Source organism: Coregonus clupeaformis, unplaced genomic scaffold (genome assembly GCF_020615455.1).
Source record: "Coregonus clupeaformis isolate EN_2021a unplaced genomic scaffold, ASM2061545v1 scaf0094, whole genome shotgun sequence".
In the NCBI taxonomy this organism is placed as follows: domain Eukaryota; kingdom Metazoa; phylum Chordata; class Actinopteri; order Salmoniformes; family Salmonidae; genus Coregonus; species Coregonus clupeaformis.
The window spans coordinates 751320-778944 of NW_025533549.1; the positions used below are offsets into that span (position 1 = coordinate 751320).

Here is a 27625-nt window from a genome sequence, read left to right on the forward strand (position 1 = left end):
AACAGGCTGTGTGTGTGAATGGGCCACGTGGAGACTACAGGGCCATTCAGAGAATGAGGGGGATTTGTTGGGTAATTGCTGCCGATAGTCATTTGTAGGGACAACATTCACATGATGATTAAAGGGATAGTTCACCCAATTTACTAAATAATATATTGGTTTCCTTATACCCTGTACGCAATCTAAGGACAAAGTCATTTGGGTGGACTATCCGTTTAAGTACAGACCACTCAAAGCCAGGGGGTTAGGTCTGTACATAAAAGCAGCACTCCAACCGTAGATGCACTGATGTCATCATAATGTGACCTCGGTAGGGAAAGAATCTGATCTTGCAGTCTTTGTGGAGAATGGCGGAGAGTGAATCCAGAGTGAATCCTTGATTCAGCTCTTGTCTAGTTCCAGCTCTTTTTAGGCTATGCCACAAGAAACTATGTCAGCAAACAGGATGACAGAACTGTAGGAACACAGGGGATATCCTTCTCTCACTTTCCCTTTTCCTCTGTCCTGTGTGGTTCTATTTGCCCTCCTATCTTCCCCCTCTCTCTCCCTCATACAGAAACACAAACTGCCAGTCCACATGACTGCACATAGACATAAGATTAAGTTAGAACCAAAATGGCCGTTTTTTCAAGGGCATGTACATGTATACTCTCTCTGAATCCCTTCTCCTGAGCTGAGGGTATGTGTATGTAAATGACAAAGAAACTGAGAGATAGCCAAAAGACAAACATCAAGATGAACAAAGCACATAGGAGGAAGTGGAAGTGGAGGCTGTTCTGGGATTGTTCTGGTTCTTCCTTGACCCCTGTGTGGCATAACAATGCAGTCCCATAGCAGGCAGTCTAAGAGGGGGGAAGGAACCTGAACAAACACAGGGGAGTGAACTAGCAGAGTAGAGAGGCTCACCGTCTCATACAGCCACACACAGGAGTCTCCTTCAGATAGGCCTGGTCAGTCTGGCATATGCTACCAAACATAAATAGTAGAGTAATACAGTATGCATGTCTCAGTGTTTGTGTCGGTCTGTGTCTGTGACCAGACCAGTGTAAGCGCTTGTCCATTGTGGGATGGGATGGGTTGGAACCAGAGCTCTTTCTAGGTGAATCAGGCATAGCTGTCCTCAGCCTGATCCGTGTGTCACTGTAAATACGAAATCAATTTGACATCTCAGAGTTGTTCAAATTAGGGGGATACATCACCCTCACCTGAATCTTGATACTGACATTTGTCTTCCAAAGTAGAGCAGAGAGAATTGGAATGGGTTAGACACATACAGATGTTCCCCAACCATTCATCTCACACAGGAAGGCAGTGCTCTGTGTTCACAGCATACTCAACAGCTGTCGCTTTAGCAGCCTAGCTTTAGCATCAACAATAACATTAACATCAACCCATACCACACTGCTAGGCTAGCATTAGCATCAACCCATACCATAATGCTAGGCTCCAGCAGGAGTCACTTAACACACTCTTCATACAGATAACCAACACAGCGTAACAAACCCAACAGGATATCAGACAACTATCCTTTCTACTTCCATATGTTTTAGTATCAAACATGATCCTCCATCAAAATATATATCATTGTGGTAAAACATAGTATGCTATTGCTTCTAAGCAGTATAGTAAGTTGAAGCAGTATAATCATTCATAGACAGACCGAGGCATTGCATGTTTTTTCTCAGCCTTTATTGTAGGTCATAAGTGTGCTTAGCACAGGATAAGCCCTTTATCCACACAGGAACAATTAGTCTCAATGAGAGGCTGGCTGGCTGTTTGTTGTGTCATTGATGTGTATTGGTTATGTCATGGTTGTGTATTATGTCTCCCACTCCTGCAGAATCCTCAACATTGACCCCAACAAACACACAGCTTTCGCTGCTCAACACTGAGATTTTCCCCCTTTACCTTCCTATTCTCCCTTTGGGGTCGGCGCCTACGATTGCGTGACCCATTTTCTCTGTATATCAGCATTAGTCCCCAGGGAATCTCTGTATATCAGCATTAGTCCCCAGGGAATCTCTGTATATCAGCATTAGTCCCCAGGGAATCTCTGTATATCAGCATTAGTCCCCAGGGAAGCTCTGTATATCAGCATTAGTCCCCAGGGAATCTCTGTATATCAGCATTAGTCCCCAGGGAATCTCTGTATATCAGCATTAGTCCCCAGGGAATCTCTGTATATAAGCATTAGTCCCCAGGGAATGTAACAACCCTGCTCTTAAAGAGACTGCGGCCATTTTAGAAGGACACAGCCCCTCCCATTTTCCCTCTCATCATCAGAACCATACTCTAGTCCTGTAAGGCACACAGCAGAGACTCTTAATTGTCTCAGTTAAAACGATTAGGAGCTTGACTGGTTTGGTCCTGGGTGACATTTTGGATGGCTCTTGAAAAGACAAGAAGAGAATAGACACATTTGGTAAAATAGTCATATTTGGTTAAATTATGCCCTGTTCATATTTCATTAAGAATACTAAACACAGTTATAACATGTATGTAATAGTGTGGATACGAAACAAATAAAAAACAGAGGAGAATGGATTCTAAGATGTAGATATTGACTACTGCGCTCCCTGGTATGATCCTCAGTAACAGAAGGAGCCGAGTATCTCAGAGTGCCCTTCCACAGATCTAGCCAATAACAGGCAGCCATGAGTCGGCAGTACCTCAGTCAGCTCTGTGAGGCCAGCCTGCCGTTACGCAACCTCTCGTCTCTCACAGCGTCACCGCAGAACAGATCCCAGATCACCTGAGAGACATCTCAGGAGAACTGAATAGGAATAACAAACAAGCAGCGACTACTACCGTCCCCATCCCAGACTGGGTCAAAGGTTGTGTTGACAGAGGCTGGCTGCAGGTCATGCCCACTCTTTCAGAGCAGGAAATGGATGGATGTGAGTGTGACCCTTTGCTGTAGCCACACCCAGTGGGAAAGGGACAGGGCATTGTGAGAGGAAAAATAATAGAGGTCTGATTCTAACAAACACAGATAAGATGAAGACCCTGAACAATCCCTCACAAAGATATCTTACTCTTAATATGTTGTCTGCCACAATAATCTCTCCTGGTGTGTCTGGGAGTTATATTCCATATTTTTCTTCATTTTCCTATAACAGTGTAATGATAGACTAGAGCAGGGTCGGGCAACATGCGAGCCTATTCAATCTAGCCCGGTGGAGGTTTGAGTTTTTAAAAAAGACATCATAAATCCACCTGCAGATACATTTCCCTCTATGTTTGAGTTCATTTTGCCCCTTATTTGAAAGCCATATCTACTGACTGCAGTCAAGTGTAACGTTAAAGCAATTTACAAAATGCCTAGTCTAGTGCTGAAAATGGCTGGCAGTAAAAAACGTCAATGGAGAAGAAAGTGATGCATTGCAATGCCGCAGGCTGCCACGTCCTGGCAAGATCAGCTAGAAGGTTTCTCTCTCTCTCTGTCTGAAGTCTGAGTGGAGTGTGTGTGCTTGCGTGCGTATGTGTCTGGGGTCTGAGCGAGAAGGGGAGTGGGGCTGTGATAGGTGAAGGAGCTCTGCAATCTCATGAGGTCTGAGGTATGAGGGTTTAATGACTCTGCACATTACCATCTAGATTAAATCCCTTCCCATAAAGCAATAATACAACTTGCTACATCACTTCTCCTCTATCACTCGCTCTCCTCCTCTTCCGTCTGTCATTCTCCATCTCTCCCACTGGCACCCTAATCTGCATTCTGTGATGTTCTTCCTTTCTTTCTTCCGCAGGAATGACAGTATTGGCCGATGCTACTTGGCCCCGCTACAGCAAGCCTCTTGATGGTATCTGGTACATCAATGTTTCTGTGTTAAGTATGATAATACATTTAATTTGTATAGCGCTTTTCACTACAGAGAAATCTCAAAGCTAAATACAAGTATGTCTTTGCTATGTGTGAGTGAGGTCTGCTGGAGAGTTGAGTGGGAGGAAGGAGGAATAGTCCCTGCCAGCACTGACACAGCAGCACTGCTTTTTAATCAGGGAGAATGGAATTTAATTATTAATGCTCATAATCATGACTATTCTAATCTAGCATATAAAGAGAGCTAGTCTGTGTCTAGAAAGTCATTAGATAACATACTAAATGTTGGGTCTGTCTGTGAGTTTACAGTGGCAGGCTGCGGGCACTGCGTCACACAATGAACCCAGCGAGTGTTTGTGTGAGGCTGGCTAAGTATCCTTGCCAAGGTCAGTGTGTGTGTGTGTGTGTGTGTGTGTGTGTGTGTGTGTGTGTGTGTGTGTGTGTGTGTGTGTGTGTGTGTGTGTGTGTGTGTGTGTGTGTGTGTGTGTGTGTGTGTGTGTGTGTGTGTGTGTGTGTGTGTGTGTGTGTGTGTGTGTGTGTGTGTGTGTGTGTGTGTGTTGGGCTGGGCTGGGCTGTGCAGCTGATGAGTGTTTGGGCTGGGGTAATGAGATTTACAGTAACTCCCTCTCTCTCCCTATACTGCAAAGCCTGGTCAAGCCTGAAGTCCTACAGGGAGAGGTGAGCCTCCTCCCTCCCTCCTCTCTCCCTGCCTGGTCACCTCTCTGTCCTTCTGATTACCTTTGGAATCACATCTTAGCAAGCCTTGGAAAACCCAGGCTTCTCACGTTCTGTTGGAGATTTGGAAGGATGGAGCTGCAAAATCTTAGAAGCAGTCATAGCCCACATGGGGATGTGTGGTGCTTTTTAAACAAACTGAGTGATGCCCACTGTAAACTATTAAAACCACACACTCAAGCAGCAGGGACAATGTAGTGGGATAAATACTATGAGTCATTGGGTAGGATGCAGTCCCTTGGGTCAGTTTGGCTACTGTGTCTCTCTCTGGCACGTGTCACACTGGATTTACAGTCATGATCACATTACTCCCGGTTTCCTCCTCTGCACTGTCAGGCTAGTCTCTTCTCACAGCCCCTGTACTGTCAAGCTACCTACACAAGCCTCATATCACACCCTGTAGACCTCAGTCTGAATGTAAGACAGGGCCGTTGTGATAATGCTGAAATGCATTTTTTAGGCTACATATTTCCAACAAGTAAAAGATCAATCAGTCTCTTTATTAACACAGCCTCATATAATTAGACATGACAGAATTGAGAGCAAGATGTGTGACATCCTTCTAGTGTGACATCCTTCTCCATATAAAAGTAAAACATAAATGTCAACTGTATTACATTTTAGTCATTTAGCAGACACTCTTATCCAGAGGGACTTACAGTAGTGAGTGCATACATTTTCATACTGTATGAAGCACAGATGAGACTGTAGCCCACAGTGTTTTTAATATGGGCACAGACAGTTCCCTAGCCCCTCCAATACCACTGATTCACTATTGTGGCCATAAAAAAATAGAGAAAAAAGAGGTGGCTTTATGTGGCAGAATGCTGCTGAAAAAATACATTATTTTGTTGAATGAAAAATATAGGCTACCATAGTAAGCATTATCAATGATTTTAAAATGAATTCATTTTAAGGGCAAGTAATGCAACTAGAATCACGTGATCCCTCTCATTTCATTTAGGGGTGTAGGCAGCCTACAAATGAATGTCAAAAAACCATTTACACATCTATGGACTTTGTTCTTTGATTCCTACTGCTAGCCCGATTTTGTAGTCTGCTGCTTCATGGAATTGATGCTCACAATCGTGAAGGCAGAGGGAGCGAGAGAGATAAACGCTATACGCTGCCCATCCCCCTTCAACAGAGGCTGCTACTGCGTGTGCTGCAGAGGACCCGTGGTGTCGCGCTTCTTACTGCGTACATTCCCGTTGTAAAACAATCCGAGCCAATCTCCTCACCATCATCCCAGTTAAATAGCGCGCAGGTGCTCGATGCATCCCTCCCTGCCTTTATCGACATGGAGAGGTGGGTCATCACACAATGTTTACTTTAGACTTAATTCTGCAAATTAGTTATTCAATTTACATTGAAAGCCTGTGTCCGGCTTTTATTTCACAAATAGTTCATGTATAAATTATAGTTTTATTGTCACATGCACAAGTACAGTGAAATGCATAACTCACAAGCCCTACCCAACAACAGTGCAGTATTCAATATAAATAAGTATAACTAATAGGGGGAAAAAACACACAAAAGAACGATAAGTAAGAAAAAATATAGTCCCGTGTAGCTCAGTTGGTAGAGCATGGCGGTTGCAACACCAGGGTTGTGGGTTCGATTCCCACGGGGGACTAGTATGAAAATGTATGCACTCACTACTGTAAATTGCTCTGGATAAGAGCTTCTGCTAAATTACCTAAATAAGAGAGGAAGCTATATACAGGGTCAGAGCCAGTATCAAATGTATAATGTGCAGGGATACTGGAGTTTTTGAGGTAGATATGTACATGTAGGCAGGGGCAGATTGCCATCTGGTAAATGTCAGATGGGTTGGACCATTTTTTAGTTGGGTGGGCTGGTCGAAATTGACACACACACACAAAAATGTTTTTTATATAAAAATAAAACAATGAAAAAGGTGACATGGCCGGCAGCCCATGGTCCTGTTAAGATTATTTTTTAAAGATTTTTGCCAATTTCTCTGTTATACGAATCTACAGTACCTACTTATTTTTAGCTACTTTGCAACTACTTAGCATGTTAACTAACCCTTCCCCTAACCTTAACCGTTTTACCTATCTCTTAACCTTAACCCCCAACCCTAACTCATAGCCTAGCTAATGTTAGCCACCAAGCTAACATTAGCATTAGCCACCTAGCTCATATTAGCCACAACAAATTGGAATTTGTAACATATCATAGGTATTGCAAATGTGTAACATATTATACTAATTGCAATTCGTAACATATCATACGAATTGTAATTCATAACATATCATATGAAATGGATGATGGACATCCACAAATGAATACATAACATACCAAATGTAACATATCATACTAATTTGAATGTCCCGGATTTCCGTTTACTATGTTATGTCTGCCCCTGAGTCCAGGTTGGTATTTGGGTAGGCTAACCAGATCAATAGGCTATCTCTTGAGAATCAAGCTGTTGGGTTCGTTTATTGAATATTTTTTTGCATATCTAATTGCACTACCATTACTGAAGTAATCGATTTATATACCTCATTGATCAAAGTGACATGGGTATTCCAAAGCTTCGGTTATCTCTGGTCTGACGGCTTCAGCCTTGTAGGCTATGCCTACACATCCATAATAACCTCTGGATATAAGTCCGTTGCTGTTGATTACGATAAGAACATGTTTTATTATATGATAAGGTATATTTGGTGAGCCTTTAGGTCCAGGACAATTCCTCACCCCGTCATAAATCTGGTTTGTGTTTAAGATGCGCACACTTATGATGCGGGGATTGACTCATAACCCACAGTCCCAGTTTTTTGCCTATATCCACAGGGCAGGCGGGTTTAGGGTCATGAAATATCAATTTATGGATAAAAATCCATAAATGTATAATTCTTGTCAATTTATATCTATAGGCTACATTGAGGTTTTTCTTTTATTATTTTAGGCTATCTGGCATTCGTGCGTAAGCCAAAACTTTTCGCCTACACGCCAGTTGCCAAATGCTTTTGTGAAAGGGCAGAAAAAGTTAACGTCGATCCACGGAGACAAAGAGGACAATGTCGGAGTTTAATTCAATAAGAGAGAAGCTGCGAAATGGAGAGTTGAAAATAAAGAGAAGGCAGTGCCAGAAAAAATAATGTTTGGGAAATATTTGGTGAAGTGGTAAAAGAGCATGATAACAGTGCCGGGTATGTTTGTGTGATGATTGTGAGGCACTATACACATTTGACAGTCACAAGACAAGGACTTCAAATAGGCATATGGCACGTCAATGGAACTGTAGCCTACTGTTCAGATGGGTTAAATGAAAACTGAAATCTGGATAACGACTGTAGGTCTATAATCTCTCACATAGCCTTAATATTAACTCCTGCAGAATTAATCATTTCTTGCAGTATAGTGATACACCAAATGTAGGCACATTTTATAACTTGGGAACAGCAGTGGAGAAATACGATTTATTTATTTCAGCATCTTGAGCGAATGCGAATGCGTTAGATAGGCTACCGTCTGTAGTGGTGCTATCTTTATCAGCATCATAAAAGCTGATAATAGTATTTCAACCAATAAAATATGCATCCAAGCCGAACTGAAATGTTATCAGAAACATGTTGAGTCATTTTCACAGAGAATACTTGACCGATGTCAACTAGATTGAAGCATTCATTCTATCGATGTATGACATTATTCTGGTGAGCAGAGGTTTATTTAGTCTAATGACAGAAGAAAAGCTGCATGTATCTAATTAGAGACAAGTTGACTAACAAATAGCCACCAAAATGTCGGAAATTATAAGCAGAAACACATCCAAATCAGGCAAAAAAAAAATCGTTCCGCCATTCTCTGACTGCAGCCTACTGCGCATTTTCTATATTAGCGGATAAGGGTCGTGTGCCGCCCTCATATTTTCACTTTATAACATATAGTCGGACGGTTGCGGATGGGTTAACAATTGCGGGCGTGTGCGGGTGAACAAACAGCTGACCCGCGCGCCACTAGTCCACACAATTTGTCAGTTGATTTGTGATTTCCTGAGTGGCGCAGTGGTCTAAGGCACTGCATCGCAGTGCTAACTGTGCCACTAGAGATCCTGGTTCGAATCCAGGCTCTGTCGCAGCCGGCCGCGACCGGGAGACTCATGGGCGGCGCACAATTGGCCCAGCGTCGTCTGGGTAGGGGAGGAATGGGCAGGGATGTAGCGGTAGAGCATGGCTGCAACGCCAGGGTTGTGGGTTCGTTTCCCACGGGGGGCCAGTATAAAAATGTAATCACTAACTGTAAGTCGCTCTGGATAAGAGCGTCTGCTAAATGACTAAAATGTAAAATGTGATGCTACACTTCTGGATTGAACCAAAATGTGTTCTAAACTTGCTTCATATATGACACCCATAAAGGTTCTATATAGAACCGAAATTGGTTCTATATGGAACCCAATGGTTCTATATGAACCAATTTTGGTTCAGCGAAGAATAACCTAAAACAGGGTTCTATATAGAACTTTTATTGGTTCAATAGGCTATTTGAAGTAAGCAATATAAGTGTACAGAATATTTCGTTTGAACAGAGAGATGTCCCAAAACCCCCTACCTGGCTATGGCCTACAACATCCATGGACCTCAACCTTCAGGGAATTGGGCAATAGGCCTAGTGACAGCTCTGTCTGAAAACAACCATCGATGCTTATTTTAAAACCATACACCGATGCTGTTTCATTAGGCTTCAACTGCTACTTATACTGCGCAAATTATGCTTGTAGATCGTGGGCAAGTAGGCCTGTGTGCCAAGGCACATTGCCTCCTATTATATGCGGATGAAAGCACCGCAAAAAGGTGTGTTAACATACGGAATGCGGATTTTTTTTCTCTGTGTTTTTACTGTCTACTTTATTCCTCTCCTCCATATAGAGGACAGCTCACCCTCCGCCATTACTCTAATACTGCAGACCAAGACTATCATGATGCTCAACCTTCATTTTCTTGTTTGAACCGTTCATGCTGAAGGATGATGTTCATCGCAGCTTATTGCACTGGTGATCCATCATACGGGTGAGGCATTGCTGAAACACGGGAATCTCATAAACGCTCTAGACTCAGCGCTAAAAGGTGGAGAATATTCATTTACGATCCATCTAATCATCAATGACATGAAATTATATAATTGTTATCGGCCTACAACGTTCTAGTGTGGCGGTATACATTGTGCCTAAATAAAAAAATCACTTGCCTGGAATAGCATATGGTTTTAGACGCTATGTAATGTCACCCCACTGCCGAACAGTTTGTATTTTAATTTCACATTCGGAGTATGGGCGTATCTGTCTTCTCGACCAAAGCATCTTCTTATGCAGAGTTCGATTTTTCATAATTGATCATTGGCCGCAGCGCGCGAAATTGAACCATGCTCAGATTATAGCCTATTCCGTCGAAATTGTAATGCGCATCAGCATCTCTGTAACAGAGAAATGGCACGTCTATAGGTCCCTGGCTCATGCTATACGTCCATGGCTCATGCACATCACCACTCTGTCCGAGAAAAACGAACAGTGCATCCCATCGATGTGTATCAATGGATGTTCAATCCATATAAAATGGTCAATAGGCTAAATATTAAAAGGTATTCTTACTTTCACCGACCACCGCCTTGAGTCCTATGGGTGCCATGATGCTCTTGTGTGTTTGACCGTATTCTCAATCTCTCCCTTTGACTCCCTCTTTCTCCCTCGCAGTATTCCCCTCGTTTCTCTGCTCGACCGAATGTGCACACCTCACATCGCTGCAGAGCTTCGAATGGAGACGTCACTGCTTATCCCTCCGCCCCCATATCAGTGGCTACATTAGCCAATTATATTTATACCAATTTCATTATTATAAGTTTCAGTGGCGACCTGTCATTCAGGGCAGGTGGGGCAGAGCCACATTGTTGCCTGTTTTGCATGTTATGTTGGCATTAATAAGTGTCACATATCAGTTTGCAAACAATGTAAAAAATAATAATTGAATTAATACAGCTGCATACAAACATGGTCGCTTCTTTGCTTTCTTGAGTAAGGCAGCTCCAAAATGCAGGTGTTTCAGCCTAGCTCAGTGCTTTTTGTGGTGGTGGGGCAGCCAGCGGAAAATACGGAGTGTAGGAGTTGGTAATGTTCTCTAGTTGCGCTGTGATTGGCTCAGCGTTCTGTCACTCATGGGGACACTATGTCACTGCAAAATCTACAGGGAGAGCTCGAAAATTTAAGCCCCTTGGGTGCTGCCACAGAGTTACATTAGAAGTGCCCATCCAAGAAGGCTCAAGGCCATTGGCAACAGATAAAATGATATAAAATCCTGTTATTTCTACCGTAGCTTTGATTGGACTGATCATGTCAACATCATATTTTCATAATCTTAGTTAGCAAGCTAGACAAGCAGTCATCATCATGAATCACGTCGACAATCTACTGGCAAATCCTTTTCAATCCTTGTCATATGAAGACAAATTATAAATAAATGTATCGGTGCTCATCGGCCATAAACATTACACAACAAGTTGGAAATCGCAAATTCAACAATGAGTGGTTTGGAAGGAATCAGTGGCTAACTGCAAGCATTGCAAAGCAATCACTAGCCTGCTATTCAGTGGAGTGGGTTTGTGGTCCAAGCCTGGGTGTAAGGGTCTATTTTCCAAGCTTAAAAGGATAAACATTCACATGCCATGGGCCAGAAAAGGTTGAATACATTGGCCATGCTTTCAATCCAGCATGATTTCTGCCGCGTTCAAAACAACTGGAAACTCGTAACTGGGAAATCTCAGACTTCAATGAGTTCAAGACAACTGGGAACTCTGAAAAAAAACGAGCTCCGACTGGGAAAATACGTTTTGAACGGTCATCCAACTCGGAATTCCAAGTTGGGAACTCTGGCCTCTTTCTAGAGCTCCGATCTGAAGATAACTGACGTCATGATTCGACCTTGTTTTTGTCAGAGTTCCCAGTTGTCTTGAAAGCACCATAAATCCAGAGAATGCCAGACTTTGATGCCAAAGTTTGATGACAAAATTTGGCCACAAGGACCGCCACGCCACCTTCCTGTACAAGTGAGCACAGCACAACAAGGTGAGTCCAAAAATGTATTGTATGCTGCTGCATAAATTATGTAATATGCCAGGGAGATACGTATACTGTAGCGAAGAAAGTAATACTAAATGTATGTTGTGTAGTAAGCTGTTAGTAGCCCATGTGCCTCACCCTAATAATTTGGTCCCTTTCCCCCTCATAACTTAGCCTACTGTTCTGACTTGGTGGTGGACATGTAGCCTATAGCCTGTTTTAGAGAAATGCAATCATCGAATATTGTAAGAGCTTTCATTGTCTGCTTATATGCCCCCTTTATTTATCCTACAGTTCTGACTTGGTGTACAGTTTTGGTCAAAAGATTTGAGAATGACACAAGGATTGGTCTTCACAAAGTTCGATGCTTCAGTGTTATGAGATATTTTTGTCAGATGTTACTATGGTATACTGAAGTATAATTACAAGCATTCCATAAGTGTCAAATGCTTTTATTGACAATTACATTAAGTTTATGCAAAGAGTCAAGATTTGCAGTGTTGACCCTTCTTTTTCAAGACCTCTGCAATCCGCCCTGGCATGCTGTCAATTAACTTCTGGGCCACATCCCAGAATTTGTGGGTTTTTGTTTGTCCACCCGCCTCTTGAGGATCGACCACAAGTTCTCAATGGGATTAAGGTCTGGGGAGTTTCCTGGCCATGGACCCAAAATGTCGATGTTTTGTTCCCCGAGCCACTTAGTTATCACTTTTGCCTTATGGCAAGGTGCTCCATCATGCTGGAAAAGGCATTGGTCGTCACCAAACTGTTCTTGGATAGTTGGGAGAAGTTGCTCTCGGAGGATGTGTTGGTACTATTCTTTATTCTTGGCTGTGTTCTTAGGCAAAATTGTGAGTGAGCCCACTCCCTTGGCTGAGAAGCAACCCCACACATGAATGGTCTCAGGATGCTTTACTGTTGGCATGACACAGGACTGATGGTAGCGCTCACCTTGTCTTCTCCGGACAAGGTGTTTTCCGGATGCCCCAAACAAACGGAAAAGGGATTCATCAGAGAAAATGACTTTACCCCAGTCCTCAGCAGTCCAATCCCTGTACCTTTTGCAGAATATCAGTCTGTCCCTGATGTTTTTCCTGGAGAGAAGTGGCTTCTTTGCTGCCCTTCTTGACACCAGGCCATCCTCCAAAAGTCTTCGCCTCACTGTGCGTGCAGATGCACTCGCACCTGCCTGCTGCCATTCCTGAGCAAGCTATGCACTGGTGGTGCCCCGATCCCGCAGCTGAATCAACTTTAGGAGACGGCCCTGGCGCTTGCTGGACTTTCTTGGGCGCCCTGACGCCTTCTTCACAACAATTGAACCTCTCTCCTTGAAGTTCTTGATGATCCGATAGATGGTTGATTTAGTAGCAATCTTACTAGCAGCAATATCCTTGCCTGTGAAGCCCTTTTTGTGCAAAGCAATGATGACGGCACGTGTTTCCTTGCAGGTAACCATGGTTAACAGAGGAAGAACAATGATTTCAAGCACCACCCTCCTTTTAAAGCTTCCAGTCTGTTATTCTAACTCAATCAGCATGACAGAGTGATCTCCAGCCTTGTCCTCGTCAACACTCTCACCTGTGTTAACGAGAGAATCACTGACATGATGGCAGCTGGTCCTTTTGTGGCAGGGCTGAAATACAGTGGAAATGTTTTGGGGGGATTAAGTTCATTTTCATGGCAAAGAGGGACCTTGCAATTAATTGCAATTCATCTGATCACTCTTCATGACATTCTGGAGTATATGCAAATTGCCATCATCAAAACAGGCAGCAGACTTTGTGAAAATTAGTATTTGTGTCATTCTCAAAACGTTTGACACATTTTTTACATTTAGCAGACGCTCTTATCCAGAGCGAATTACAGTTAGTGAGTGCACACATTTTTCATACTGGCCCCCCGTGGGAATCGAACCCACAACCCTGGCGTTGCAAGCACCATGCCCTACCAACTGAGCTACAGGAGGTCACGACTGTACAGGGAGAATACTGTAAGAACAGTCCCATGTTTAGAATTATGTCGCTGTACATTTAAAAAGTGCTGAACAAAAATGTGTTTAAACAAATCAGTCATTTCAGCTAGGTTTTTTTTTAAAGCAGTAAATTAGGCTGAATTAACTGTTTCGCTGCCAGACAAGGCTCCGCTGATAGCCAGTTGTAGCAGTGGTTAGGATTCACTCCATGGTGCTGAAAAGAAAGCTCTGCTGTTGGGAGAGCGTTATGTTGGCCCTAACAGTTTGTGGGCACCATTTGTCACAGTTATAGTGCAACTAATGTATTGTTTAGTGTAGTGTTGTGGCTTTGTTGGCATGCATCTCACTTTTTTGTTTGTTTTTGTTTGCCCCACCAAGATTGACATGCTAAAATCACCACGGATACGTTTAAGCTACTAATGAATTCCTTATGTAGTTCATCTCTGTCGAAATATGTGAAAAAACACAACTGTAGGCCATTTTAATTGCCAATTTGCATCTGTGTTTTGTTGATAGGCCCATAGTAACTTTAGAAATGTCTAGTACATTTGTAGTGCAATTATGTTATGTAGCTTATACGAATCACCGACGCGTTTTAATAGTCTGTAGCGTTTATTTATTTATTATTATTGGTCAAAAATCTTCAGCCAAAATTGGATGAAAATGGTCCGTGGTGGTCCTTTCACTTTTGCCAACTTTGATGGTCCACACGGTGGCAGTATACCTCCTCGTTTGAGCAGTCTCATCCCCATCCTTCTAGCTCATCATCCTCTCACTAAACATGGCATTGTTTCCTGTCAAAGATTACTTTCTTACAAAAATAGAATTTAAACATTTGACAAAAACTTTACAGAATAACATCATCACACATTACATGATAGATGGCTGTAGTGTAGCCTAGGCTATATTAGTGTTGAAAAACGATTATTAGCCTACTTCAATAATGAAGTAGAAATTTGGTCCAGATATAACTTCTGTAAATCACTAAAGGGTATTTTACGCACTCCACAGTGGTAATTGTAGACCCAGAAGATTACTTTGAAAGCCACACCCATGAGGCTGAACACGATGGAGTGATGATTTTGAGAGGGTGTGTCTTGTCAGAATGAACTAATTTAGCCCACTCTCTAACTTTTCATTTGAGTTTTCTCACAATCCAGGAAAGGTACAACAGGACACGCTCTTCCACAACTTTTTGTCGACCCAGATATTCTGGCGGATAAGCGACCAACTTGCTTTTGAAACATTGAATGTGGGGTCGTTTCGGGGAAAGGGGAAGTCATACGCAGTAGGCTTGTGTATTTCTTCCTCTCTTAGGTTCAGATACTGTATTTGATATTGGCCAACGCGCCTTTCTTGCCCCTTCTCTTGGGGTTTGTTGGTTAACCAGCGGGGTTGTAGCGATGGGGGATGTCATTTCCACTCACCTGGACGAGGGCAAGCGAAAGATGATTACCGGTAAGATCCTCCTTCTCATGACAATTCATGTGGAAATAAAATTGACTTTCCTCTAATTTCCATCTGGAATTGCTGCTTAATATATTTGCGTAAAATGTGAAGAGGGATACAAGACAATTCATTTAAAAGTACATGGGCTCCTTATCCACTTTTCTCTATTCCCGCACAGGAAATTTACTCGACCGTCAGCGTCCCTCGAAAGTTGCAAGTTTTAAAATGTACATTGTTGCAATAAATTAGAACGCTACATAATGTAAAGTTGCCTCGCATAAGACTCAGTTGAATTACATTATAAACGGACAAACTCTCCCTACTTGAATCAAGCCCAATGTTAAAGCCCTTATCTCAGAGATGATAATAGCTATAGATTGTTTCACTAAATAATGTGATTTAACCAAATATTTTTGGTATCCATTACTGGGAGTTACAGGTTAGGTAGCCCAATATTGGACTAAAGGAGCCTAACGTTAATCCTTTGTCCAAGGATATTACTTGTTCTGTTTAAAAGGGTGAATTGGCTCTGGAAGACAAAACTGCCAAACACTCCATCTAAACGTGAATCGATTCTCCATTGTGGTATGGTTCCAGAACCATAGATCCCTCTACTTTCATATCACAAAATAATTTCACAAATGCATAACACACTTACTGTTTTAACCATTTTTAACAGCCGACAGTATTTTTCAGTGACAACATGTTTGTGGCGTCACTACCATTTACACACAGGTGTATGGAGAAGCAGATAGCTAATTAGCACAGGTAGGCCACTCTGTCTTCCGACTGTTTTCCGTAAACAAGCAGTGGTGGAAAAAGTACTCAATTGTCATACTTGAGTAAAAGTAAAGATACAGGGCCTCCCGATTGGCGCAGTGGTCTAAGGCATTGCAGTGCTTGAGGTGTCACTACACCCGGCCGTGACCGTGATACACATGAGGCGTCGCACAATTGGCCCAGCGTCGTCCGGGTTAGGGGAGGGTTTGGCCGGCTGGGATGTCCTTGTCCCATCATGCTCTAGCTACTCCTTGTGGCGGGCCAGCCGCCTGCAAGCTGACTTCGCTGTTTCCTCCGGCACATTGGGAGTTGCAGAGATGGGACAAGACACTAACTACCAATTGGATATCACAACATTTTAGAAAAAGGGGTGTAAAAAAAAAAAAAAAGAGACCTTAAAAGAAAATCACTCAAGTAAAAGTGAAAGTCGCCCAGTAAAATACTACTTGAGTAAAAGTATTTGGTTTAAAAAATACTTATGTATATTTTAGCAATTACATTTACTTTTGATACTTAAGTATTATAAGTATAAATAGTAAAACATTCCTTATATTAAGCAAACCAGACAGCACCATTAATTTTTATTTTTATGGATAGCCACTTCAACACTCAGACATAATTTACAAATGAAACGTGTTTAGTGAGTCCACCAGATCAGAAGAAGTAGGGATGACCAGGGATGTTCTCCTGATAAGCATTCAAAATGTAACGAGTACTTTTGGGTGTCAGGGAAAATGCATGGAGTAAAAAGTACCTTATTTTCTTTAGGAATGTAATGAAGTAAAAGCTGTCAAATATAAATAGTAAAGTACAGATATCCCCAAAAACTACTTAAGTAGTACTTTCAAGTATTTTTACTTAACTACTTTACACCACTGTAAACAAGTGCTGTAACATGGAAATATGGCCTTGTTTTTTTAAACATTATTTCTTGCTGATATGAAAGATAAGGTCCTTATGCTTTCAAAACCTTACCGCACTCCCCCATATAGAAGACGCCTTCATCCAATGACTCTTTTGTGTAATGTAATGGAACTGAGAGTCATGATCAAGGGCTACAGGTTAGGTACTGTTTGGTGTATAGCACAGATAATTTTCAACCAACCTTAACTTTGCAATATTTAAAATGGATTTATTTTAATAATGGAGCGTTTTCTAAATACAAATGCACCACCTGCAAATGGAAATTTTAGAAGATGCATGTTTGGCCGACTCAAGAACAAAAAGTGTCGCCAAGGTAAGGTTTGTCGTAAATGTTCTGTGCTACACCTAACAGTACCTAATTGGTAGAGTGCTGCAGAGATGGTTGTTTTCACTGTCAGAGTGACCATCGGGTTCTTGGACACCTCCCTGACCAAAGCCCTTCTCCTCCGATTGCCCAGTTTGGCCGGGCGGCCAGCTCTAGGAAGAGTCTTGATGGTTCCAAACTTTTCCATTTAAGAATGATGGAGGCCACTGTGTGCTTGGGGACCTTTTAATGCTGCAGAAATGTTTTGGTATCCTTCCCCAGATCTGTGCCTCGACACAATCCTGTCTCGGAGCTCTACGGACAATTCCTTTGACCTCATGGCTTGGTATTTGCTCTGACATGCACTGTCAATTGTGGGACCTTATATAGACAGGTGTGTGTGTGCCTTTCCAAATAATGTCCAATCAATTGAATTAACCACAGGTGGACTCCAATCAAGTTGTAGAAACATCTGAAGGATGATCAATGGAAACAGGATGCACCTGAGCTCATTTATGAGTCTCATAGTAAGGGGTCTGAATTTTATTTTTTATTTCACCTTTATTTAACCAGGTAAGCCAGTTGAGAACACGTTCTCATTTACAACTGCGACCTGGCCAAGATAAAGCAAAGCAGTGCGGTAAAAACAACAACAACACAGAGTTACATATGGAATAAACAAAACGTACAGTCAATAACACAATAGAAAATCTATATACAGTGTGTGCAAATGTAGTAAGTTATGGAGGTAAGGCAATAAATAGGCCATAGTGCAAAATAATGACAATTATAGTTTAGTATTAACACTGGAGTGATAGATGTGCAGAAGATGATGTGCAAATAGAGATACTGGGGTGCAAATGAGCAAAATAAATAACAATGTAAATAACAATATGGGGATGAGGTAGTTGGGTGGGCTAATTACAGATGGGCCGTGTACAGGTGCAGTGATCGGTAAGCTGCTCTGACAACTGATGCTTAAAGATAGTGAGTGAGATAAGTGTCTCCAGCTTCAGAGATTTTTGCAGTTTGTTCCTTGTTCCAGTCATTTGCAGCAGAGAACTAGAAGGAATGGCGGCTAAAGGAGGTGTTGGCTTTGGGGATGACCAGTGAGATATACCTGCTGGAACGCATACTACGGGTGGGTGTTGCTATGGTGACCAATGAGCTAAGATAAGGCAGGGATTTGCCTAGAAGTGAATACTTAAGGTATTTTTTTTATTTATCTTTTAAATTTGCAGAAAATTCTAAACCTGTTCTTGTTTTGTCATCAATTTTATAATAAGGTTGTAACGTAACAAAATGTGGAAAAATTCAAGGGGTCTGAATACTTTGCGAATGCACTCTATACAAAACCTTGCAGAGAGCGTATCCAACTGACAATCTCTTAGAAAAAAATTGAAACTATTGGAACCAAGACTTAAAAAGAACTGATTGTTGGCACAAGATGGAGGCAAAGTTGGCGCATAACTAATGAAATTATGCTATAAAGGCCTGACGTGGGCGGAGATAGAAAGATGTCTGTCAGAAGTATTACAATATAAACTTGTTATCCGTCTGTCTGCATATTTCAAGACATTGCATATGGGGGTGTAGTGAGATACCCAATGGGTTGGAAGATTCTCTTCTCATCACTCGGATGCTAAACACTTGGAAATCAACCAATCCACCATCATTAACACAATGGAAAATCAAATTTACATTTACATTTTAGTCATTTAGCAGACACTCTTATCCAGAGCAACTTACAGTTAGTGAGTGCATACATTTTCATACTGGCCCCCCGTGGGAAACGAACCCACATCCCTGGCGTTGCAAGCGCCATGCTCTACCAACTGAGCTACACTGAGATACAATTTAAGGCCAAGTGGCAAACAATAATGCATGCATCAGGGATGAGGGTGTGATCATGCGGGTCTGGGCAAATGAGATGTAGTCATTGTTTGTGTGTGTCTGTAAATTGTTGTTTGTGTGTATGGAGTGGAGAAAGAAAATGAAGAAAAACTAAAAATGTAATAAACTCAGCAAAAGAGAAAAGTCCCATTTTCAGGACCCTGTCTTTCATAGATAATTCGTAAAAATCCAAATAACTTCACAGATCTTCATTGTAATGCGTTAAACACTGTTTCCCATGCTTGTTCAATGAACCATAAACAATTAATGAACATGCACCTGTGGAACGGTCGTTAAGACGCTTACAGACGGTAGGCAATTAAGGTCACAGTTATGAAAACTTAGGACACTAAAGACGCCTTTCTACTGACTCTGAAAAACACCAAAAGAAAGATGCCCAGGGTCCCTGCTCATAAGCGTGAACGTGCCTTAGGCATGCTGCAAGGAGGCATGAGGACTGCAGATGTGGCCAGGGCAATAAATTGCAATGTCCGTACTGTGAGACGCATAAGACAGTGCTACAGGGAGACAGGACGGACAGCTGATCGTCCTCACAGTGGCAGACCACGTGTAACAACACCTGCACAGGATCGGTACATCTGAACATCACACCTGCGGGACAGCTACAGGATGGCAACAACAACTGCCCGAGTTACACCAGGAACGCACAATCCCTCCATCAGTGCTCAGACTGTCCACAATAGGCTGAGAGAGGCTGGACTGAGGGCTTGTAGGCCTGTTGTAAGGCAGGTCCTTACCAGACAACAACGTCGTCTATGGGCACAAACCCACCGTCGCTGGACCAGACAGGACTGGCAAAAAGTGCTCTTCACTGACGAGTCGTGGTTTTGCCTCACCAGGGGTGATGGTCAGATTCGTGTTTATCGTCGAAGGAATGAGCGTTACACCGAGGCCTGTACTCTGAAGCGGGATCGTTTTGGAGGTGTAGGGTCCGTCATGGTCTGGGGCGGTGTGTCACAGCATCATCGGACTGAGCTTGTAGTCATTGCAGGCAATCTCAACGCTGTGCGTTACAGGGAAGACATCCTCCTCCCTCATGTGGTACCCTTCCTGCAGGCTCATCCTGACATGACCCTCTAGCATGACATTGCCACCAGCCATACTGCTCGTTCTGTGCGTGATTTCCTGCAAGACAGGAATGTCAGTGTTCTGCCAAGGCCAGCGATTAGCCAGGATCTCAATCCCATTGAGCACGTCTGGGACCTGTTGGATCGGAGGATGAGGGCTAGGGCCATTCTCCCCCAGAAATGTTCAGGAACTTACAGGTGCCTTGGTGGAAGAGTGGGGTAACATCTCACAGCAAGAACTGGCAAATCTGGTGCAGTCCATGAGGAGGAGATGCACTGCAGTACTTAATGCAGCTGGTGGCCACACCAAATACTGACTGTTAATTTTGACCCCCCCCCATTGTTCAGGGACACATTATCCCGTTTCTGTTAGTCACGTCTGTGGAACTTGTTCAGTTTATATCTCAGTTGTTGAATCTTATGTTCATACAAATATTTACACGGTAAGTTTGCTGACAACAAACGCAGTTGACAGTGAGAGGACGTTTCTTTTTTTGCTGAGTTTATATATATTTTTTTATGACTGTCTAGCCAGTGTATTATGAAAGCTAGCTAGATTTTTGTTTAGATAAACAAATGTAGTTCGCTAGGTAACGTTAGCTGCGTTACCTCAGCTCGACTTCTTTTCTGCTGCGCTGACGTCTGATCGGAAGGGGAAAATCGGTGGAATAGCATCACTTTTCAACGTTCGACCTGGCAACACCATGAGTTGAGACTTCAGGTCTGTTTCGAAATCCGTTGGCTAAAAGTGCTGGCTACAAACACAGACATTTTTATATTTCTCCATGGGAGTATTCACATCAACTGGATCCACCTCCACCGGGGCGGTACTACATCCTGAAATCGCTATGAATTCTGGATATTGTGGTTTGCTTACAACCAGGAAATGTAGATGGCCCGTTTCTACCAGTGAAATGCAGAAATGCTCGTATTTGCGTGTAGTGAATACATTCTCAATTTTCATGACCCATGATATGTTAATAACCTATTAATGTGCATATATAGTGAAATAGAGCAGCAGTGACTTTTCCCTTTACGTTTCTCATATGTCACATGCACTTAGGTATTGAAGGCTTTTTAAAGACTTCATCATTGCGAGTGTACAAGATAAAGAAAAATTGGGCATCGCACAACAGAACACTTATTGGAACGGCTAGCCCGTGTCGGTCTGGTGTGGGCTAGCCCGTGTCGGGCTGGTGTGAAAACCCACATGGAGCCAATGGGATCATGTTTACTGGGGTGTGTTTCACTGAACGATTCCTCAATTCAATCATGTTGAATTTATTATATGAGTTTGCTTGGGTGAAGTAAGGTTTGATCAAGCAACTTGAATTTTCCATGGCTTGCCACTCTGTCTGGGGTTCCAACCTCAGAATCCAGGATATGTGTGTGTGTGTGTGTGGTTGTGGCTGGAAACACTGTATGCCACTTTCCCCCCAGACTCACCCTCACAGGGCTCCAGACTAATATTTTCCCCTGGTGGCACTGGTGCCACTAAGTTTTTCAGTTGCTGCCACCAGCCCATGATTTGGTCACCCCACGCCATCCCATAATATAAACATTTTTGTATCATCGTATGAAGTAATTCAGTGCTTTATTAAAATGTGTAATAGACTACTGAGAATGTATTCAAGAAATACATTGTTTCATGTTGTGATTCAAGTTTTAATGTCACAAGCACAAGTACAGTGAAATGCCTTTCTTGCAATCTCAAAACCCAAAAATGCAATACTCAATAACAATGTAATACTATAATAAAATCACACGAAATATGAAGGTAAAGGGAAAGGGGGATACCTAGTCAGTTGTACAACTGAATGCATTCAACTGAAATGTGTCTTCCGCATTTAACCCAACCCCTCTGAATCAGAACTAAGTAAGTAAGCATACAGGGTGAGTTCCAATACAATATTTGCAATGTGCAGGGATACTGGAGTGATGGAGGTAGATATGTAGGGGCAGGGGCGCAACTTTGGTTTTAGAAGTGGGGGGACATAACTTTTAGATATAAGGTTAACTCTGTCGGTGTAGCTATTTTAAAAAATATATATATATACATACATACAGTGGGGAGAACAAGTATTTGATACACTGCCGATTTTGCAGGTTTTCCTACTTACAAAGCATGTAGAGGTCTGTCATTTTTATCATAGGTACACTTCAACTGTGAGAGACGGAATCTAAAACAAAAATCCAGAAAATCACATTGTATGATTTTTAAGTAATTCATTTGCATTTTATTGCATGACAAAAGTATTTGATCACCTACAGTGGGGGAAAAAAGTATTTAGTCAGCCACCAATTGTGGAAGTTCTCCCACTTAAAAAGATGAGAGAGGCCTGTAGTTTTCATCATAGGTACACGTCAACTATGACAAACAAATTGAGAAAAAAAAATCCAGAAAATCACATTGTAGGATTTGTAATGAATTTATTTGCAAAATGTGGTGGAAAATAAGGATTTGGTCACCTACAAACAAGCAAGATTTCTGGCTCTCACAGACCTGTAACTTCTTCTTTAAGAGGCTCCTCTGTCCTCCACTCGTTACCTGTATTAATGGCACCTGTTTGAACTTATCAGTATAAAAGACACCTGTCCACAACCTCAAACAGTCACACTCCAAACTCCACTATGGCCAAGACCAAAGAGCTGTCAAAGGACACCAGAAACAAAATTGTAGACCTGCACCAGGCTGGGAAGACTGAATCTGCAATAGGTAAGCAGCTTGGTTTGAAGAAATCAACTGTGGGAGCAATTATTAGGAAATGGAAGACATACAAGACCACTGATAATCTCCCTCGATCTGGGGCGCCACGCAAGATCTCGCCCCGTGGGGTCAAAATGATCACAAGAATAAAAAAATAAATAATAATAATAATCCCAGAACCACACGGGGGGACCTAGTGAATGACCTGCAGAGAGCTGGGACCAAAGTAACAAAGCCTACCATCAGTAACACACTACACCGCCAGGGACTCAAATCCTGCAGTGCCAGACGTGTCCCCCTGCTTAAGCCAGTACATGTCCAGGCCCGTCTGAAGTTTGCTAGAGTGCATTTGGATGATCCAGAAGAGGATTGGGAGAATGTCATATGGTCAGATGAAAACAAAATATAACTTTTTGGTAAAAACTAAACTCGTCGTGTTTGGAGGACAAAGAATGCTGAGTTGCATCCAAAGAACACCATACCTACTGTGAAGCATGGGGGTGGAAACATCATGCTTTGGGGCTGTTTTTCTGCAAAGGGACCAGGACGACTGATCCGTGTAAAGGAAAGAATGAATGGAGCCATGTATCATGAGATTCTGAGTGAAAACCTCCTTCCATCAGCAAGGGCATTGAAGATGAATCGTGGCTGGGTCTTTCAGCATGACAATGATCCCAAACACACCGCCCTGGCAACGAAGGAGTGGCTTCGTAAGAAGCATTTCAAGGTCCTGGAGTGGCCTAGCCAGTCTCCAGATCTCAACCCCATAGAAAATCTTTGGAGGGAGTTGAAAGTCCGTGTTGCCCAGCGACAGCCCCAAAACATCACTGCTCTAGAGGAGATCTGCATGGAGGAATGGGCCAAAATACCAGCAACAGTGTGTGAAAACTTTGAAGACTTACAGAAAACGTTTGACCTGTGTCATTACCAACAAAGGGTATATAACAACGTATTGAGAAACTTTTGTTATTGACCAAATACTTATTTTCCACCATAATTTGTAAATATATTCATAAAAAATCCTACAATGTGATTTTCTGGATAATTATTTCTCATTTTGTCTGTCATAGTTGACGTGTACCTATGATGAAAATTACAGGCATCTCTCATCTTTTTAAGTGGGAGAACTTGCACAATTGGTGGCTGACTAAATACTTTTTTCCCCCACTGTATATACCTTTTATGGACACAGTCAATTTTACAATAATTATATTTTGTTTGTTTTTCTCTTGAACTTCTTCTACTCTCAACCTCTCCGATCATTTTCATGTGTAGCTATTTTGTTAGCTATTTATCAGTCTTATTGCTTGGGGATAGAAGCTTATCAAGAGCCTGTTGGTGCCAGAGTTGATGCACCGGTACTTATTGCCGTGCGGAAGCAGAGAGAATGGTCTATGGCTTGGGTGGTTGGAGTCTTTTACGATCTTCCCGGCCTTCCTACCGGGCCTTTCTAATGTTCAACCTTATCCAGTGATTGTCATTCATTTTGGGTTGACAATTAGGCTGTTTCTATTTAACATTTTAAAATAGGGCTCTATAATTTTCATATGTTTTCCAATATTGCTGAATTTGCCTGCATCTTAATGTGCACGAATATCATAGGCTAATTTATAGTGAAAACTCAAAACACATTAGCTAGATCGCTAACTCTAAATATAATACTTACTGTTAGTAGCCATTAGTGATGGGAAGTTCGGCTCAAAAGATGGACTCCTTCCACTCATTTCGTTCATTTGAGTCAGTAATAGCCAGAGGACACAGGACCCCCTAATGGCAAACGATGAACTGAAAACTCGAAAGAGTCATGATTCTATGAGCCTCTTGTTCGCCATAGGGGGTTTATTGTAGCTATGATTTGTGACTGAGACTTGTAAACGTGTGCTTGAACTAATGTACATTTGTTGATTTGCTAGGCATAGAAATACAGTGCCTTCAGAAAGTATTCACATTTTCCACATTTTGTTGTGTTAGTCCAAATCTGTTTTTGTCACTGGCCTACACACAATACCCCATAATGTCCAAGTGGAATTATGTTTACAAATGTAATAAAAAATTAAAAGCTGAAATGTCTTTAGTCAGTAAGTATTCAACCCCTTTGTTATGGCAAGCCTAAATAAGTTCAGGAGTAAAAATGTGCTTAACAAGTCACATAAAATGTTGCATGGACTCACTCTGTGTGCATTAATAGTTTTAATATGATTTTTTTAATGACTACCTCATTTCTGTACCCCACACATATCATTATCTGTAAGGTCCCTCAGTCGAGCAGTGAATTTCAAACACAGATTCAACCACAAAGACCAGGGAGGTTTTCCAATGCCTTGCAAAGAAGGGCACGTATTGGTAAATGGGTTAAAATAAAAAGCAGACATTTGAATATCCCTTTGAGCATGGTGAAGTTATTAATTACACTTTGGATGGTGTATCAATACACCCAGTCACTACAAAGATACAGGCGTCCTTCCTAACTCAGTTGCCGGAGAGGAAGGAAACCGCTCAGGGATTTCACCATGAGTCTAACGGTGACTAAAACAGTTAAAGCATTTAATGGCTGTGATAGGAGAAAACAACTGAATATAGATCAACAACATTGTAGTTATTCCGCAATACTAACCTAATTGACAATGAAAAGAAGGAAGCCTGTACAGAATAAAACATACCAAAAGTGTTTGCAACAAGGCACTAAAGTAATACTCAAAAAAATTTGGCAAAGCAATTACCTTTTTGTCCTGAATACAAAGTGTTATGTTTGGGGCAAATCCAATACAACACATTACTGAGTACCACTGTCCGTATTTTCAAGCGTAGTGGTGGCGGCATCATGTTATGGGTATGCTTGTAATCGTTAAGGAACTGGGAAGTGCACAGGCAAAATCCTAGAGGAAAACCTGGTTTGCTTTCCACCAGACACTGGGGGTGAATTTACCTTTCAGCAGGACAATAACCTAAAACACAAGGCCAAATCTACACTGGAGTTGCTTACCAAGGAGCCGGTAAATGTTTGTGAGTAGCCAAGTTAGTTTAGACTAAGATTTCTGTATTTCATTTTCAAGACATTTGCAAAAATGTCTAAAAACATGTTTTCAATTTGTCGTCATGGGGTATTGTGTGTAGATGGGTGAGGAAAAAGTACAATTAATCAATTTTGAATTCAGACTAACATGTGGAATAAGTCAAGGGTATGAATACTTTCTGAAGGCACTTTAAGTAGTTTTCTTGATACATTTGAAACGAGGTCTAGTTGCAAACGGACTGGATTGTGAACGACTCTTGCTTGAATGCCGTGAGGGTGATAAGCACAATGTCGTTCACGAACTGCAGCACCTCAAACGATTCATTCTCGAGTTTGAGTTTGTTGAGCAGAGTGGTGTATATGTTTTGGTTCTATAAAGCTGTGTCCATCATACCAGTCAATAATCAATTAATTGCATTAATTTTTGCACCATGCGCTCAATTATCAGTTCTAAACATTGTATTTTTCTTCTCTATGCTCTATCTATTTTACTGTGCGCATATGACCGATAGTTGGTGGTCGGAGCATGTCTCTGGAGCCGCTGAGCCGGAGGGGCGTGTATTAATCCTGCTGTAGGACTCATTGCAGCCATCACTAGCAGGTCAAACAATTTACTAGTCACTCAGAAAAAACGAATCACGACTCTCGAGTCAGTAAAAAGAGTAGTTCAAAAAGAATGAATCATTTGCAAACTGCAGTTCACTTAATGTCCTACCGCCCAATGAGGCCTAGGTAATCGCAATTGCCAATGCACATTTCGCGCGCTCCGTGTCTCCAAAGCTATATCAAATATCTTGGTTGTAAAATAGTTGCTATTGAGCTGAGAAATAAAAACTATACCTACAGAAAGCTGATAACCTCATTTCTTCAACTGTGACAACAGAATAGCAGTTTTTTTCCCCACAATAGGATTTTTAAATATTATACAAAAAAAATTCTCCCAGAGCATTTTTGTTCCCTGGGAAAGATAGTGGTTCGCTCGACACAGCAGCAGGCCCCAGCGAAATGGGTACAGGGGCAGGCAGACACTTTCATTACAGGAATCATGAGGATAATGTACTTTACTGTTTGACCAAATCATTATTATGGATAAGAGCAATACTTTTTTTTTTGTCAAACGGCAGCCAAGCATCGATCATCATGTCACCAGAATAAGACCCTCGATTAAGGCGCATCAAGCTCATCACAGTGCACTTTCACCACCCTGTGAAATTCATCGTAACTTATTTTATCTGTAGCCTAATAAACTGCATGATTTCCCGAGTCGTAATGGGAGGACCACACAACATATCATCGCATGACTCGAAGTTTACTTCGATATTATGGTTATTATATCATGGATATGAAGGTTATTATTAGGGCTGACCCCATTTAGTCGACTGGTCGATTTGTTTGGTCGATAGGCTGTTGGTCAAACAATATATTTTTTTAGTCGAGCAGTGGCAAATACAGTGGGGCAAAAAAGTATTTAGTCAGCCACCAATTGTGCAAGTTCTCCCACTTAAAAAGATGAGAGAGGCCTGTAATTTTCATCATAGGTACACGTCAACTATGACAGACAAATTGAGAAAAAAAAATCCAGAAAATCACATTGTAGGATTTTTAATGAATTGATTTGCAAATTATGGTGGAAAATAAGTATTTGGTCACCTACAAACAAGCAAGATTTCTGGCTCTCACAGACCTGTAACTTCTTCTTTAAGAGGCTCCTCTGTCCTCCACTCGTTACCTGTATTAATGGCACCTGTTTGAACTTGTTATCAGTATAAAAGACACCTGTCCACAACCTCAAACAGTCACACTCCAAACTTCACAATGGCCAAGACCAAAGAGCTGTCAAAGGACACCAAAAACAAAATTGTAGA

The 27625-nt window shown here is 41.9% G+C and overlaps 2 protein-coding genes across 3 annotated transcripts in view; one reads left to right on the top strand and one right to left on the bottom strand.

Moving 5' to 3' along the window:
* The window catches only part of LOC121582599 (syntaxin-binding protein 1), a 37296-nt gene extending 26962 nt beyond the window's left edge, over positions 1–10334 (bottom strand). The window contains exon 1 of one of the 2 annotated variants that reach the window (XM_041898522.2): positions 10170–10333. In XM_041898522.2, coding sequence (XP_041754456.1) covers positions 10170–10206 — 37 coding nt within the window. In that variant the 5' untranslated portion in view covers positions 10207–10333. Of the gene's footprint in view, positions 1–10169 lie in introns of both variants that reach the window. The other variant, XM_041898521.2, reaches the window with a different exon arrangement.
* A 4423-nt stretch (positions 10335–14757) lies between these two features.
* Positions 14758–27625, top strand: part of LOC121582598 (protein Niban 2) — a 46305-nt gene continuing 33437 nt past the window's right edge. Inside the window, exon 1 of the mRNA XM_041898520.2 lies at positions 14758–15060. Within this exon, the coding sequence (XP_041754454.2) occupies positions 15006–15060 (55 nt within the window). The 5' untranslated portion in view covers positions 14758–15005. The remainder of the gene's footprint in view (positions 15061–27625) is intronic.